Source organism: Bufo gargarizans, chromosome 6 (genome assembly GCF_014858855.1).
Source record: "Bufo gargarizans isolate SCDJY-AF-19 chromosome 6, ASM1485885v1, whole genome shotgun sequence".
Classification (NCBI taxonomy): Eukaryota; Metazoa; Chordata; class Amphibia; order Anura; family Bufonidae; genus Bufo; species Bufo gargarizans.
Genome location: NC_058085.1, coordinates 66,649,295 through 66,667,785, shown reverse-complemented (window position 1 = coordinate 66,667,785; position 18,491 = coordinate 66,649,295). Strand labels below are relative to the sequence as shown.

The 18,491-nt window shown below is 45.9% G+C and overlaps 1 protein-coding gene across 1 annotated transcript in view; it reads right to left on the bottom strand.

The window, feature by feature from the left end:
- Nucleotides 1-4,043: 4,043 nt before the first annotated feature.
- QRICH2 (glutamine rich 2) overlaps nt 4,044-18,491 on the bottom strand; it is a 63,272-nt gene continuing 48,824 nt past the window's right edge. Inside the window, exons 10-17 of the mRNA XM_044299874.1 lie at nt 16,742-16,816; nt 16,214-16,378; nt 13,864-13,985; nt 11,250-11,315; nt 11,053-11,154; nt 7,613-7,769; nt 6,455-6,644; nt 4,044-4,407 (exon numbers count right to left, since the gene is read on the bottom strand). Of these exons, the coding sequence (XP_044155809.1) occupies nt 4,319-4,407; nt 6,455-6,644; nt 7,613-7,769; nt 11,053-11,154; nt 11,250-11,315; nt 13,864-13,985; nt 16,214-16,378; nt 16,742-16,816 (966 nt within the window). The 3' untranslated portion in view covers nt 4,044-4,318. The remainder of the gene's footprint in view (nt 4,408-6,454; nt 6,645-7,612; nt 7,770-11,052; nt 11,155-11,249; nt 11,316-13,863; nt 13,986-16,213; nt 16,379-16,741; nt 16,817-18,491) is intronic.

The window sequence follows — 18,491 nt, the reverse complement described above, 5'->3', positions numbered from 1 at the left end:
AACTGTGAAGCAGGGAAATGATGGCTCCTGCTTCACCATTTATACAACTGGACGCAGATACAGTTGAATGAAGGTGTCCAGACAGCTGGGCAACGCTATCCAGATTCGGGCCGCGGCCCACCAGTTGAGTACCCTTGCTCTAGAAGCATCTGACAACTGGCCCTCATCCCCTGCTCCAGAGAAGTAACATGTCTGTTCTGCTCATTCTGAAGTTTCCAGGCTCAGTTTCTCCCCTTTCATTGTGAATACTGGCTAAATACTGTGTAAGATCTCTAAGGCCTAGTGCACACAACCACATATTTCATCCATGTGCCATCTGCACTTTGCAGAGATACACTAAACCTATACTGTACACTTAGACTGTCTAAACCTGCAGCAGATTCATCACTGGGGCTCGGGGACAGACACTTTTCTCTGGCTCTATACCAGCTGTTAGTTGGCTTCAGGGGAGCACCCAGGAATTTTGTCTAGGGGGGGTCCGAAAGGCAAAAAAATGTGGCATGTGTAGTGTGCTGTGCTAATTCAATTTTTCAAAGCCCCCTTTATGTTTAAAACTGCAGGGACGGGGACGGGGGGGTGTAGCGTGTTGCGCTGATTCTTTTACTTGGCGATTCTAAAAGCTCTGCAGGAAAAGAACAATGCGGCGCGTGAATTTTTGGGCCTCGGCCATTATTAAAAGCCCCTCCTACATATAATAGGCCACTCCCAACAAACACTGTACAGCTGACATGCTATAGTTGCGGCCTGTCTCTACACATCATACGGAGAGAGGGGAGGCTCCTCCGCTCTCCTCCCTCCCCCGATCCTGCTCAAGGCCTGTGGTTCCCCCACCATCTGCCTGCTGCCCCCTTTGGCTGTCCTCACCCAGCTCTGAATCCTCCTTCTGCAAATGGCAGGGGAAGGAGCCGGGGCATCTCCTCTCCTACATAGCGCCCCCTACCTCTTACATCCAGTGATGTCACCTTTGTTGTAGACGTTCTCTTTCCTCATCTTCTCCATTCAGACCAGACCGCCATGATGATTTTTCAGCGATCTCCATCTCTGCAGAGATTAACAAACAGACATTAGTTTCCCACATTTCCATCATCTTCACATCTTCTGAACCCCCTTTCCTGCCACCCCCAATACTGTGCCCGCTGTGCCCCCAATACTATACTGCTGAAACAGTCCCCCTGGAAATACTACTACCACACAGATAGTGCTCGCTGTGCCCCCAATACTATACTGCAGAAACAGTCCCCCTGGAAATACTGCTACCACACAGATAGTTCCCCAATACTGTGCCCGCTGTGCCCCCAATACTATACTGCAGAAACAGTCACCCTGGAAATACTACTACCACACAGATAGTGCCCCCTTCAACAATTATTGGCACACAGTGCTCTAAAAAAATAACTGCGCCCAGACACTAATAGTATAAAGATAATGTCCCCCAAAAATGATTGTACCCCCGCTTAGTACCCGCTGTTGAGCTTATGTCCCCATAATGTATGCCAGTATAAAATACCCCTATATAGTGCCCCAGTAAATGCCCTCATAGTGCTCCTCTCCCCTTCCCCATAGTGTTGCCCATAATATGCCAGTAAAAAATGCCCCTTCTAAGTGCCACCATATGCCCCAATAGTGCTCCTTTCCCCCAGAGTGCCTACCATAATGTGCCAGTAAAAAAATGCCCCCTTAGTGCCACCAGATGCAATAATGCCCCCATAATGTGCCAATAACAATAAAGGACCCTTTAGAGCCCCCACTTCCCCTTAGTGCCCCCAAATAATGCCTCTATAGTGCCACCAGATGCCCCATAGTGCCCCCCATAATGTGTAAAAAAAAAAGCCCCTTTAGAGCCCCCATAGTGCTTCTCTCCCCCATGGTGCCCCCCAAATAATGCCCCCATAGTGCAGTTCTCCCCTTTTTTTGTGCCCCCATAGTGCAGTTCTCCCCTTTTTTTGTGCCCCCATAGTGCAGTTCTCCCCTTTTTTTGTGCGCCCATAGTGCAGTTCTCCCCTTTTTTGTGCCCCCATAGTGCAGTTCTCCCCTTTTTTTGTGCCCCCATAGTGCAGTTCTCCCCTTTTTTTGTGCCCCCATAGTGCAGTTCTCCCCTTTTTTTGTGCCCCCATAGTGCAGTTCTCCCCTTTTTTGTTCCCCCATAGTGCAGTTCTCCCCTTTTTTTGTGCCCCCATAGTGCAGTTCTCCCCTTTTTTAGTGCCCCCATAGTGCAGTTCTCCCCTTTTTTTGTGCCCCCATAGTGCAGTTCTCCCCTTTTTTTGTGCCCCCATAGTGCAGTTCTCCCCTTTTTTAGTGCCCCCATAGTGCCAGCTCCCCTCAAAAAAATAAATAAAATAAAAATACACCGATACTTACCAGCAGCGATGCGATGCAGCCTCTTCCGGCCCGTGTCCCTGCTGTGTGCTGCCCGGCTCAGGCAGCGCGATGATGACGTCATTGTGCCGCCAGAGCCGGCCTCTGATAGGCTGCAGGCATTAGTGCCTGCGGCCTATCAGAAGAACAGGGGAGGGACACACCTCTCCCTCCCCTGCCGCAGCACAGATATGGAGATGAGCGCTTCCACAATGGAAGCGCTCATCTCCTACTGCCCCCCCGGACCCCAAACCCCCTCCCCCCCGACTGCCGCTGCAGCTGCAATTACATCCAGGGCCGCGCCGCCTGTGGTGATCGGCGGTGCGGCCCTGAAGGATTAAAAAAATAAATAATTTCCCTGGTTGTTCTAGGGGGGGGGGGGTCCAGACCCGCTGGACCCCCCCTGTAGGTGCGCCACTGGTTGGCTTACTTAGAGACAATATTAGGACATGTTCCCTAAACCTAAATGAGCCAAAATTGCTCAACATTTTGGCGCAATTACATTAGTAAATGTGGGCCTGCATCTTTATAGTGGTTGGAGATTCATATTTCTGATACACCACCACTAGAGGGAGCATATGAGCTTACTGCATACACTTTATACAATGAACTTAAAGGGAACCTGTCCCAAAGAATGTGGGGTCTGATCTGCCTGCACCACATGCTGATTGATATATAGTTTTGCGGTGGAAGAACAAAAAAAAATAAAAAATCTGTACAACTTGTAATTTATTCATTTTGGTGGCTACTCCTTCTGGGGTTAGAAGTCCAGTGGGCAGTTCTTATCGGTGATTAGCAGCCTTCCCTTTAGAGAGATAGCTATCAATTACTTAGTACTTAGTAGAACCAACCACTGGATTCTTAAGCTCAGAATGGGTAGGGACTTAAAGGGGCTGTTCCCTGATGGCATATGGCTAGGATATATCAATGTTCCACATCTGGGATCCACTCCTATCTCCAGAAAGGAGCCCCTCAAATGAAGGCACATCAGCCATGCATGCGTGGTCCCCTATACGGTTCACCATTCTGGGAGTTCTGAAAATAGCAGATCTCTGGCAGTCCCATGGCGGTGAATGGCCAGATGGCCGCACTTGCACGTTTTGCTCTCCATTCACCGTTATGGGACTTTTGAAAATTAACTGTTTCGGGCAGCTGCCAGCACCAGAAACTATTCAGTGGCTGGAGCCAGAAGAAGACAGCTCCGAACACTGTAGTGGCCGCGCCAGGGTACTGCAGCTCAGCTCCTACTCAAGTGAATGGGAGCTGAGCCGCAGTGGATGGATTCCTCCAACCACTGTATAATTTCCAGTGTCTTCCCACCGGACCACCACCGATCTTCAGAAAATAGGTCATTAGTAACCAAGTCCCGGAAAACCCCTTTCAGCTCCCTCTAGTGGTGGCAGCAGACAGAGCTCCAACCACCATACTACAGTGAACATCCTATGCAACCACAATGTTATGTTCCAAGTCGCCTTAAGATATAAAATTTGAATCAGGACATCTATTTAACATGAAACTCTTAGGCCCCATAGCAAAATCTAGGATAGGGCCACCACCCACCATCACATGTAATTTTTAGTACTGGTCTCCTCGTGTTGGACTGGGGGACATCCAGGACATTCACAATGTGAACACTGATATTAGTTACTCGTTTTTACTAGAGTATGAATGGTTTTTCTTTTGCGTTGTCTTTTTTATTTTCGATTATATTATACCACTTCCTCTTTTCCTTACGAAAACCACAGTGTCTGTGAAAAGCACCGAGAAGTCAAAATTCACAAGTAAATGTTTCAGGTTTCTTTCCGATTGGGCAGAAGAAGAGTTTCATTTCAAGGATATTGCTTGGTGTTAAACTTAGGTTAAAGCTTTTGAAGGTTGAACCTCTGGATTCCATCAAGAGGCTGAAGTTCATTACAGATGATACAACACCTGAATATGGGCCCCACGAGATACTGCAGCCTCTTTATGTGCATGCAGGCTGTAGGCTGTCCTTAATGGAAGGCAAAGGTTCTTCAGATGCCAGAGATGATTTCATATGGGCTTTGGAAACACCTTTAAAATATATTTTAAAAAAATGTTAAGTTGATGATAAATGATATATGTGCAACACCAAATACTAATGATGAGTGAATTAAGGGTTAGGCCTCATGCCCACAGCTGTATCTGCCATCCTTATCAGGCCGATCCCAACAGAAATTTCATTGAGGCCATGTGTAACTATATGGCACTATAAGGAAATGTATTTTTCTGCATAGTAACAGTGGGCAGTGTAACATGTGTGCTCCTGCCACTTCCTGTTACTCATATTAGGTTCCTTGGAGCGGTCACCTGGTCACCGATAAAGCCTACAGGTCTGTGTCTGTATTCAATCATTCCTTAAAGGGGTTTTAAATACTGATAAACCTATGCCCTGGATAGGTCATCAGTATCTGATCCAGTGGCGTGCTAAGGGGGGTGGTCTGCCCCGGGTGCCCGCTCTTAGGTGGGTGCCAGAGCCTAGAAGCAATGAGTGCTTCTATCAATACAGATGGAAGCGCTCATTGCTGGAGCGCCTGGAGCTGTGGTCCTGTCACCCAGCTCCCCGCGCTCCTCCCCTCTTTCAGGCTGGCGGCGCACAGAATGGTGAAGCAGGAAGACTTCTCCCTCCTCCACCATTCAGCCTGCAGACACAGATCGCGCTGCCGGCCTGTGTGGGAGGAGCCTGAAGACCGGGAATCTGCATAAGCTCCACCCACACAGTGCTGCAGAGCGATCTGTGTCTGCAGGGGAGAGAGAACTGTGAGCTTCAGGAGTGGGACAAGGTGAGTAGTTAGTTTTTTTTTTGTTTGTTTTTTAACAGAGGGCAATACTACCACAAAGGGGGAACAGAGGGCAATACTACTACAAAGGGCACAGAGGGCAATACTACTACAAAGGGGGCACAGAGGTCGGCATTACTACTATTAGGGGGGGACAATGTGCATTACTACCATTAGGGGGCACAATGGGCTTTACTACTATGAAGGGGGCACAATGGGCTTTACTACTATGAGGGGGGCACAATGGGCATTACTACTATGAGGGGGCACAATAGGCATTACTACTATGAGGAGGGCACAATGGGCATTACTACTATGAGGGGGCACAATGGGCATTACTACTATGAGGGGGCACAATGGGCATCACTACTATGAGGGGGGCACAATGGGCATTACTACTATGAGGGGGGCACAATGGGCATTACTACTATGAGGGGGGCACAATGGGCATTACTACTATGAAGGGGCACAAAGGGCATTACTACTATGAAGGGGGCACAATGGGCATTACTACTATGAAGGGGCACAGAAGGCATTACTATTATGAAGGGGCACAATGGGCATTACTACTATGAAGGGGCACAATGGGCATTACTACTATGAAGGGGCACAGATGGCATTACTATGTGAAGTGGGTGGGCAAAACTTACAGCGCACTGAACGCGCATTATTACTGTGAAGGGGCACAATGGGCATTACTACTGTGAAGGGGGCACAATAGGCATTACTACTGTGAAGGGGGCACAATAGGCATTACTACTGTGAAGGGGGCACAGATGGCATTATTACTGTTATGGGGGCACAGTAAGGGTATAACTACTGTGAAAGGGGCACAAATAGGGCATAACTACTGTGAGGGAGGCACAAAGAGGGCATTACAATTGTGAAGGAGGCACAGATTAGGCATTACTACTGTGAGAAGGGCACAATGAGGGCATAACTACTGTGAAGGGGGCACAATAAATGGATAAGTATTTTAAGGGGGCACAATGTGGGCATAACTACTGTAAAAGTTGTACAGTGAGGGCATAACTACCAAGAGGGGGCACATATCTGGACAACACTACTGTGAAGGTTGTACAATGAGGGCAATACTACTGTGAGGGAGTACAAGTTTTTAAAGTATAAGGGGAAGGGTACTAGAGAAAGGACCCGCCCCAGGTGGCAAACACCCTAGGCACACCACTGATCTGATAGGTGGGGGTCTGACGCGTCTTTACGCATATACCGATCCTTATCAATAACTATTACATCTAGGGGCCCCTTGAGGGTGACTTCTCTTTTGTGAAAAATCCTCTTACCATAATGAATATCAGAAGCCATGACTGAAGAACAGCCATTCAAATTCTCTTCTCCCTTTAAGTTACAGTCACAAATCTTCTGATGAGCAACCGTTACTCTCTTGCCATCTTTATTCCTTATGGCTGGCAATTGGTAGTCCCTCCTGCCACGATAGATGTTCCCATCCTGGCCTAACATAAAAACCACATCCTGTAACGGAAAAAATTGAGAATTAATATGTGAAAATATGACACTTGTGAGAGGTTACTAGGAACATTGTAGACTTAAAGGGGTATTCCGGTTATAAAACATTATCCCCGAGTAACAGGATACGGGATAACTATCAGATTGGTGGGGGTCCTACAGCTAGGACGCGCACCGATCACAAGAACAGGGGCCTCTTACCCTGTTGAGCCCCCCCTGAAATGGACGGAGCGGCTGGTTGGAAATCTGTGTCACTGCTCCATCCATTTCTATGGGAGACTGCCGTGTTGTAAGGGTACCAATTGGTTCTGTCCCCTTCAATTATTTTATCACCTTCTATATTCTTTGTAATGATATTCCTTGTAATGTAGTGAGTTAGCGACAGTTAACATATACAAACCACTCATTGTGCTGAGAAGGCTGCATTCCTGAGTGATTATCTTAGACATGAGTGCTGCATACTGGAAATCCTCAGGAGGACGGGCGGAAAGGTATAAACTTCTTTGCACAAAGACAAGTAACCGGCAGAGAACATCATCCAGCTAGGATGTTGCAACGGCTCTATCCCTTTCTTGTATCACCACGGGGTGTTGGACACGTGCTACGGCATGGCAACAGGAGTCCCCCCCCTCCCTATTAATTTTCAGACCAGTGATTGCTATTTACTTTTACTACTCTGTATGCGATTTGTCTGTTTTATATTTTTTTATCACATTTAGTAAATATATTTATTCACTTAGCCTGCTTAAGCCTATTTTTTCTCAAATTGTCAAATTGAAGTTAAAACAGCTGAGCTATGTACAATGTACGCTACCCCTATACTGCAGCATCCCTATGATCTCATTGTAATATTCTGTTTAGAGGATAAGAGTACAAAGGTTTATTAAAAATCTGATCGGTTTACTGAACATTCCTTTGCTGCCGTCTCCTTTGTCTCCCCTGCATTACACATCTTTCAGCTTTATCCTACTTACTTTCAAACCGCCCACAGTATCCTCCTTCTGTGCAGCACTTGGAGCGCCAGCCTGCAGCCTAGTGTAACGTCTTTGCGGAAAGGTCAATGTGTGACTTCCTCCACAGTTGCGGGAGCTGGACGTAAATCCAAAATCAATAGTTTGCGGTAAGCGATCACTGATGATAAAAAAAATTAAATAAATAATTAAAGACAGAGATAGAATCAGCCAAGTTCTGTGGTTCGTGTAGACGGGAATTTATCAAGATTGGTGCAAATCAAAACTGGCTTAGTCACCTATACAAACCAATCAGATTGATCATTTAATTTTCCAAACAAGCTCCGAAAAATGAAAGGTGGGAGCTTTTCGGTTGCTAGGGGCAACTAAGCCAATTTTCCTTTACACCAGTTTTGATAAATCTCCCCCACATAGCCCAGTGCACCTGTGTATGGAGGTTCCGGAGAGATAATAGTCGGCTGGGCGACCTTCTGGCCATAAGATGTGTGGTGTCTACTTTTTAAATCCAGCGTCCCCTATCTTTATGTCTCCCGACATCAGCCATCGGTGGCTAGATTAGGGAGGCCACCATACATGTTAGATGGCAGGTTCGGCCAATATACAGGTCCTTCTCCAAAAATTAGCATATTGTGATAAAGTTACATTATTTTCTGTAATGTACTGATAAACATTAGACTTTCATATATTTTAGATTCATTACACACAACTGAAGTAGTTTCAAGCCTTTTATTGTTTTAATATTGATGATTTTGGCATACAGCTCATGAAAACCCAAAATTCCTATCTAAAAAAATTAGCATATTTCATCCGACCAATAAAAGAAAAGTGTTTTTAATACAAAAAAAAGTCAACCTTCAAATAATTATGTTCAGTTCTGCACTCAATACTTGGTCGGGAATCCTTTTGCAGAAATGACTGCTTCAATGCGGCGTGGCATGGAGGCAATCAGCCTGTGGCACTGCTGAGGTGTTATGGAGGCCCAGGATGCTTCGATAGCGGCCTTAAGCTCATCCAGAGTGTTGGGTCTTGCGTCTCTCAACTTTCTCTTCCCAATATCCCACAGATTCTCTATGGGGTTCAGGTCAGGAGAGTTGGCAGGCCAATTGAGCACAGTAATACCATGGTCAGTAAACCATTTACCAGTGGTTTTGGCACTGTGAGCAGGTGCCAGGTCGTGCTGAAAAATGAAATCTTCATCTCCATAAAGCTTTTCAGCAGATGGAAGCATGAAGTGCTCCAAAATCTCCTGATAGCTAGCTGCATTGACCCTGCCCTTGATAAAACACAGTGGACCAACACCAGCAGCTGACATGGCACCCCAGACCATCACTGACTGTGGGTACTTGACACTGGACTTCAGGCATTTTGGCATTTCCCTCTCCCCAGTCTTCCTCCAGACTCTGGCACCTTGATTTCCGAATGACATGCAAAATTTGCTTTCATCCGAAAAAAGTACTTTGGACCACTGAGCAACAGTCCAGTGCTGCTTCTCTGTAGCCCAGGTCAGGCGCTTCTGCCGCTGTTTCTGGTTCAAAAGTGTCTTGACCTGGGGAATGCGGCACCTGTAGCCCATTTCCTGCACACGCCTGTACACGGGGGCTCTGGATGTTTCTACTCCAGACTCAGTCCACTGCTTCCGCAGGTCCCCCAAGGTCTGGAATCGGTCCTTCTCCACAATCTTCCTCAGGGTCCGGTCACCTCTTCTCGTTGTGCAGCGTTTTCTGCCACACTTTTCCTTCCCACAGACTTCCCACTGAGGTGCCTTGATACAGCACTCTGGGAACAGCCTATTCGTTCAGAAATTTCTTTCTGTGTCTTACCCTCTTGCTTGAGGGTGTCAATGATGGCCTTCTGGACAGCAGTCAGGTCGGCAGTCTTACCCATGATTGCGGTTTTGAGTAATGAACCAGGCTGGGAGTTTTTAAAAGCCTCAGGAATCTTTTGCAGGTGTTTAGAGTTAATTAGTTGATTCAGATGATTAGGTTAATAGCTCGTTTAGAGAACCTTTTCATGATATGCTAATTTTTTTTGATAGGAATTTGGGGTTTTCATGAGCTGTATGCCAAAATCATCAATATTAAAACAATAAAAGGCTTGAACTACTTCAGTTGTGTGTAATGAATCTAAAATATATGAAAGTCTAATGTTTATCAGTACATTACAGAAAATAATGAACTTTATCACAATATGCTAATTTTTTTAGAAGGACCTGTACTGTACATAGAGACAAAGTAAGCCTGTTGCCACCTCCAGAGACTGTGGGGCTGATTCACCAAGACTGGCTGCACCGCTGGAGTGAGATGCGCCACATTTCTGCAGTTAAAGAATACACTGGATTCCTAGTCATGAATGAGACGTCTTCATGAGGAGCGCTCTCTGCCAGCCCCTCAGGGAGGGATAGACAGGCTGCTGTCTGCACAGATACCCAGCATCCAGACATGACTGCAAATCCATTCTATTTTCTGATCGCTGCTATTTGCCAAATGGCACACAATTACCGTACTTGTGCCTCTTTGGCTGTCATACGCTGCCCTTCCATACAGCAATGTGTTAAAGAGGAGCCGTCACCTCTCCTGACATGTCAGTTTTTGGTATCTACATGCATCCCCATGCTGGAGCATCTATTCTTATGCCTACGTTGTGCCATTCCTGTATTATTCCTGCTAGAAGTTTACAAATAAATTGCTAGCAGTCTGCAGTAAAGGTACTGCTGGGTGTTACCAGTAGCGGGTGTGTCTGACTGTCCAATCAGTGCTGCTGGTGTCAGACTGTGCAGGGACACCCCCCCAACTGGTAACACCCATCTGTACCTTTACTGCAAGCTGCTGGCATTTCATTCATAACTTCTAGTAGAAATAAAGGAATGACACAACATAAAGTCATAAGAATAGATCTTCCAGAATTGTTATTACATGGAGAATGCAAGTAGTTACTAAACCAGACCTGTCAGGAGAGGAGACGGGACCTCTTTAAGTTGATAGATCTGCTTCTAAATAAATTAGGTTACAATATTATTCTGTTCCCTTAAAGGGGTTGTCTCACTTCCATTTATGGCATTTACCATGTAGAATAAGTTAATACAAGGCACTTACTGATGTATTGTCATTGTCCATATTGCCTCTTTTGCTGGCAGGATTCATTTTTCCATCACATTATACACGGCTCATATCCTGGGGTTACGACCACACTGCAATCCAGCAGCGGTGGTCGTGCTTGCACACTATAGGAAAAACCACCAGCCTATGCACACTTCTATGGTCCCAGCCACTGTAGAGGCCGGCACTTTATCCTGTAGCGTGCAAGCATGGCCGCCGCTGCTGGACTGCAGGGTGCCTGTGACCCCTAAAAAAGAGCAGTGTATAATGGGATGGAATGGAGCCAACAAAGGAGGCGATGGACAATCAGAATACATTATACATCCTAAAGTGAGCCATTTTGCCCACCTGCGGCTCTGCTGACGGATTTGGTCGAGTTCAAAGACAGTGTATGGCCGGTTGGAACGATGAGCTGGTAGCCCAGGAATATTTGGGATGGTTAATATTTCTCTAAGGAACAAAAAAAAAAAAAAAAGAAGAAGACGCATGAACAGCGATCTATACTGACTGTATAAAATACAGAAAAAAAATAAATGGAGACTTACGAGCCGGGCACTAGCATGTTCACCGTGCGGTCACAGGACAGGCATTGAAATCTTCTTAGCAGCTGCCTAGATGTAAAGATAGAAGCAGATCATTCTTCTGTAACACTCAGATACCACCTCCAATGTTATACCCATGTCACCTGTACGCCATGTCACACAGAGTGGACTTTCCACTGGAATTCTGGGCTTTTTATGTTAAAGAAAACGTCAAACATTCACTTCCCTACTGGTCTCCACCGTTAATGAGATCCCATACTGCAAAAACCTGTCTGAACCCTAACCAGCAGCCATCAGCCATCAGTGTCCCCCGTGCAGCCAAAAACCACACTGCACAACTGCGGCCAGTCACAGTGAGGTGAAACGTATGGTTTTGCTGCAGCGCAAAAGATGATACGGCATGTGTGAATGCACCCTTATGACGTCTGAAGTGATCATTGGGGTTTCATTTTAATAAGTTACACCTTTTAATCCTACACCTCCTAAATCCTAAAACTTAGCTTTTATTCTATAGTATTCTAATATCTAACTAGAGAGTTCATATATTTAACATTTCCAGTAGTCCCAGCAATTTGTATATAGTTGCTGTATTCCGTGTTGGTAGTCACCTATCGAGGAATCAACATTGTTGCCTTGCTGGGGGGCAGTGTGGACCTCATGTTTTAACACAGTACAGTCTCTAGCAATAATCAATAGGAGAGATTCAATACATTGTACCCACAACTATGCTGGCAGCGTACAGCCAGCAAGGCAACAATGTTGATTCTACCAACACAGAATACAGCAACTATATACAAATTGCTGGGACTACTGGAAATTTTAAATATATGAACTCTCTAGTTAGATATTAGAATACTATAGAATAAAAGCTAAGTTTTAGTATTTAGGAGGTGTAGGATTAAAAGGTGTAATTTAGTCCAAGGGACATTAGTGAAATTATTTTGTAAAACACTGCATCCTTACACCATAAGGGAAAATCTAGACAGTTGATATTAATAAGCACAGGAAAAACTGCTCAAACCGTTAAAAAATAAAAATAAATAATACATAAAAGAAATAAAACTTCAAGGGAAAAAACTGCAACCAAAAGTTTTAGTAAATGAATCTCTGCTCTGTAATCCAGACACAATGCGCCGCTGCCCTCTGCTGGCAGCTTCATGTCACTCTTCTGTCCTGCTCAGTCAAATGTCACCCAATTGCTATGGGACTTTAAGGCTATGTTCATTCATCGGATTAAAATCGGATATGCATTTTCGACAGAAAAATAGGAGGTTGTAAGGCTACTTTCACACTAGCGTTTTTCTTTTCCGGAACAGAGTTCCATCCTAGGGGCTCAATACCGGAAAAGAACTGATCAGTTTTATCCCCATGCATTCTGAATGGAGAGCAATCCGTTCAGGATGCATCAGGATGTCTTCAGTTCAGTCACTGAACGGCGTTTTGGACGGAGGAAATACTGTAGCATGCTGCGGTATTATCTTCGTCCAAAATTCCAGATCAGTTGCCGGAATGCCGGATCGATCCGGCATTAATTTACATTGAAATGTATTAGTGCCGGATCTGGCATTAAAAATACCGCAATGCCAGATCCGTCCTTCCAGTCTGCGCATGTGCAGACCGGTAAAAATTTGAAAAAAATAATATGTAACAGATCCGTTTCTCCGGATGACATCCGGAGAGACAGATCCGTTCTTGCAATGCATTTGTGAGACGGATCCGTCTACAAATGCTGTCGGTTTGCATGCAGATTGCCGGATCCGGAAGGCAGTCCCGGCAATGGAACTGCTTGCTGGATCACTCTGCCGCAAGTGTGAAAGTAGCCTAACCTCGCATCAATATGCAGCCCCTTCAGTGTTCAGTCCACACAGCAGAGCGCCGTACACTTAGTCGTGGTTGTCTTGTGTATTACAGTGTTGCCCCATTCAAGGCAATGGTACTAAACATTGAAGAGGCTGCAGTGCCCATAGGTGCAGGGCGGGCCCTTCAAAAAGCAATCGGCTGGGTTGCTGCCAGTCCTCTAGGCCATCACTATAAAGATCAGGCAATAGTAAGGGAAAATATACTTTTTAAAGGGGCACTCAAGTCTAGGATACGCATGACAGATAGGTGCAGGTTCCAGATGTGGGACCTGCACCTATCTCCAGAATGGGACCACTGAAGTCGACAGAGGTCACCCATCGGTAACCGCTATGGGAGTTCCATAGTAATGAATGAAGTGCATGCTGTGCTTGCGCTGTGTGCTCTCCTTCATTTCAGGGGCCCCCAGCAGTGGGACCCGCATCTGTGTGACACTGATGGCATCATGATATGACATCAATGTCCCAGATGGGCCAACCCCTTTAATGAATTCTCCTCTTAGTGTCAGCAACTATTGTGGCCACAGTCCCCCACTGCAAGCCAAGATTTCCATCAAGTGCCAGGCACAACGCCCCATAGATTTCCATGCCACCCACTGCAAACCAAAATGCCAGCTCATTTCCACTTGCAATGTCCCTCATGTGCTAGGAGCAACAACCAATGCTTACGCTGCCCCCCACCCTAAAGTGCTATGTTACCTAAACGATGTGGTAAGTTACCAGTAAGGCTCACCATCTGTCCACCTACGACGGTCACTTACTTGCGGATACCAGCAGCCTCGTCGGCCTCGTACTGCGGCGGATGTTCCTCCAGCTGTCGGTGAAGGTCTCGCCAGCATTGTTCCAAGATGTTCTTCAGTGGTTCAAGTTCCACGCGGTCCAACTGTAAATCATGACATCAGGTCAGAATTGAGGAACTCAGCCTCAGTCCTTGTTCTCAAGGCCACAACCTGGTGATATCACAGTGCGCAATGCATGGTTTTCCATAAGACTGCCACAAATAAGCCTACTGAAAGATGTCAATGAACAACTTGAACTCTGCTACATCTGTAGATATAAATGCAGCTGGATGGGAAGGGCACTGACCAGTCTGCTGGATGAATCAAAGTTTCTACTGATTTTTCTTGACTAATAGAAATCAGGGCTGGGCAGCGGGGTATCCTCAGAGACTGCATAGTTTGCAATAGTACCCCAGCCCCATCTGCATGGACTGATCAGCCTTACGGGTACGTTCACAGAAGGTTTGCTGTGGTTCCGACGCAAAACTGCAACCAAAAAATGCACCTATTACATATAGTTTTTGCCGCAGAAAAGCCATCAGACTCCACCCTTGTCATCACAAAGGCTGAAATCTGCTGGGGAGAATAGCCGCATAAAATTCACATGCTGCAGATTTCAAAACCGCACCGCATTTCGAATTTACACCGCATTTTGTACGCAGTGTGTGTAGGAGATTTCTAAAGATCGAACTCGTATCGCTGGAATTGTACAAAGCTGCAAATTTCCTGGTCGACAATCAGTGACAGCAAATCCGCAGCACTCGAGTCACACGTGAACCCAGCCTTAGGGCCTGTTCACACGACCGTATGCATTTTGCGGTCCGCAACTGTGTGCATTCCGTGTTTTGCGGAACGGAACAGCTGGCCCCTAATAGAACAGTACTATCCTTGTCCATAATGCGGACAATAATAGGACATGGTCTATTTTTTTTGCGGAACAGAAATACGGACATACGGAATGCACACGGAGTACCTTCCGCTTTTTGGTGGACCCACTGAAACAAATGGTTCCGTATACGGTCCGCAAAAAAAACTGAATGGACACGGAACGAAAATACATTCATGTGGATGAGCCCTTAAGGGTTTTTTTCTCAGCATAAAGACTGATGGCACACTGCTGGGATATGCCATGTCTGATCGCTGTTGCCCCCTTCAATTGATAAAGGTAAGTGGCAGCGGCGAATAAAGTGCCTTGAAAAAACTCTGTGAAGCCGACAAGCGATTAAGTAGCGCAGTGGTTTTCTAGTGCCAGTGCAACTCCATTCTAGCAATTGCCAGGAGTCAATTCCCCTTTGATGGGACACCAATTGCATATCCCAGTGATATGCCATCCTTATTTATGCGGAGACAACCCCCTTAAAGGGGTATTCTGGTTTTTAGAGAATAATTATTAGATCGGTGCAGGTCCCAGCAGAAGGACCCCCACTAATTGCGAGAATGGCGGCCCCGTACCCCCTGCAGCTTCTCTGAAAAGAACACAGAAGCCGGTTGCACATGTGTGCGGCCGCTCCATTCATTTGTATAGGAGTTACGGAGATAGCCGAGTACAGCGCTCCACTATCTCCGGAATTCCCATAGAAATGAATGGGGCGGCCGCATGCATGCCCAACCAGACGCTCTGTTAATTTCTGGGGACTACAGGTGATACTGGCCCCCATTCTCGTGATACCTATTGCTGGGACCCCCACCGATCTATTAGGTATCCCCTATCCTAACAATTATCCTATTGTCCCTTAACTGCTTGAAGCCTTCATCCCGGTGATCATGTTATTGGTCACATTATAACTGGGATTCCAGTAACGGGAGGTTACTGCTCGCTCTAACTAAACCCAGCATAGCCCTAGCAGTGCATATAAAATTGTATAAAAAGTACAAAAAAAAAAAACCTAAAATATCCCAATTCCCCAATGTGAATAATTCTCATACCACTAGCCAGGGCCAATTACTCAAAATTTGATATGTAAAAATATTACAATTTTACAGTAGGCAATAACAAATGTAAATACAAAAAAAGTTTATTATAGTATATTATCATAGATTTTTTTTTTTTAAATGTACAAAACCTTTTTTTTTTTTTACTATTTTTCCATTTATAAGCTTAAAAACTGTAACCAAAAGTTATATCTATGATAATTACATGAAGAGAAATCTGAATTATTGCCCCCAAAATGGCTTTACCAAAAAAAAAAAAAAAAAAATCATGTCTCTAGCCCAACAAATAAAAGTTACAGCCATTAAACTAAAAAGTGGCTAAATTGTGTCTGGTCCTGAAGCGGGTAAATGTAACACAGCCCACCCCAAGGCTATGCCAGGAAAACCTGACCCTGCTCACTTTATTCTGCATCTCCAGACTGATTTTCTCCAGTAGTCTCTGCCAGTCTTGCTCCTGGGCGCTCATTTTGCCAAGCAGCTCCTGTATCATTCTGCTCAGATGTTCTGTGGTGGCATCAAATTGTGTGCGGCTCACTTTCCTGTCCAGCACACGCTTGTCTGCTTTCTGTCCAGCCATGGCAAAGAATAGTCCACATCATGGTAAAAGGTTAGAGATCATTAAAACACAGGTATCAGAGCAAAGTAAGAGAGAAAGGTAGGTAAAGCATCAAACTACTGTCAGCATGCATGAACGGATATACCAGCAGCGCAGATCTAAGGCTCGCCATACATATAACTATTGGCTGACGGCCTGGTCAGTGGACAGTAATCTCTCCGGATCCTCCCGTACATATGCATGCTTGGCTGAACAGGCATAGGTAATGAATGGAGAGAACGCCGCTGCTAGACAACTCCTCTGCTTGCGCTAGCAATTGCAAATAGACAGAATGGGTAACACAAGATGGAGATACATCAGCTACATCCTCACCGCGTCAATCTCTGGTCCAATGTGCTCTGCATCTAGTTTGTTCTTGGTAAGATCCTCCACCGTCTGGTAAAGGACCTGCAGGAAGCGTGAAGGATACAGCAATGACTGAGCGATGATTAAAGTGACGCCCCATCATGCAGCCACTTCAAAGAGGGAATTAAGGAATTCTATTAATTAGCAATTTCCTAGAAAAAGCATCTGGAAGAAAAGTGCATCCTGTGAAAGGGTATCTGATAGCTCCTGGTCATGCCTGTAACGCAGTGCCTGGCACTTTTTATGTGATTTTCCCGTCCCTTAAAGGGGTTCTCCGGGCTTTTAATATCGATGACCTATCTTCAGGTTAGGTCATCAATATCAGATCGGAGGGGGTCCGACACTCAGCACCCCTGCCGATCAACTGTATGAAGGGAAGGCCGTGCGAAGTGCCGTCTCCTGTCTCTCTCCCTGCTGCTATGTCTATGGCAAGCAGGAAGAGAGAAGGGAGATGGCACACGTGGGCCTTCCCTTCATACAGCCGATCGGCAGGGGGGCCGGGTGTCGGACCACCAACGACCTGATATTGATGGCCTAGGATAGGTCATCAGTATTAAAAGCCCGGAGAGCCCCTTTAAAATGATAGAACAGACCAACAATTTAGATCAGTGGGGGGTCCGATTCCTGCCCCCCCTGGCAATTAGCTGTTGAAGAGGCCGTAGTGCTCCAGTGATCGTCAGTCCCTCCTTTCCTGAGGTCTATACAGATTAAGGGGGTCATTTATTAAAACATATATGCCACTTTTTGGCATATTTAAGGTGCAGATTTTGTTGCAAAGGTCATTTTCACCACATATGCCACTTACTCTTTTTGCCAGTTCAGAGAAAAGGGGGCATGGTATGGGTGGAGAAGGGGGCATGGTATGGGTGGAGAAGGGGGCAGGCCCATCTGATTCATCATTTTCTACTCCTGTTTTTGGCATAGATTTGAGCAAATAGCGCACATGAACTAAGACCGGCGTCTAAATCGCTGGTCTTAGTAAGTCTATATTGGTATGTTTTATGCCAGTGTTCCTCAACTCCAGTCCTCAGGGCCCACCTACCGGTCATGATTTGAGAATATCCCACAGAATGAATACCTGAGGTAAGTCCTGATGCACTGACACTAGATATATCACCTGCTCTGTACTAAGGAAATCCTGAAAACATGGCCGGCAGGTGGGCCCTGAGGACTGGAGTTGAGGAACCTTGTTTTATGCTTAAGACCCACCATTTTTGTAGCCTGCCTCTGCACCCATTCCATTTTATCTACTAATAATGAGGATTTATCCCAAGGATGTCATCAATTTTAAAGGAGTTGTCCCGTTAAGACAACATATCTGTATTCAGTATAGGGGAGAAAGGTCTGATCAGCGGGGGCCACCGACCTCTGGGGCCCATGTACCCCTGCTTGTCATGCATAAGCGATGCCGCTCCAATCAGCTCTATGGTGCCGCTAGTGACAGCCGCGCCCTTGTCTTCTGCTGTATCCGGCATTCTCATAGAACTGAACAGGGTGGCGAACACACAGCAACTTAAACAGAGAGCACGGGTGCCCCACCGATCAGTCACTTATCTTGAGGATAGGGGATCAGGCGTCTTAATAGGGCAACCACCTTTAAAGAACCAGAATGTTCCCTGTAGCTGCCCTGTCCTGGTTAGCTCTCCATATATTATGGCTCCAGGGTAATGTTTAGGGGGATGTATGAAGAACTAGAATAACATGGGCGGTCAAGGCT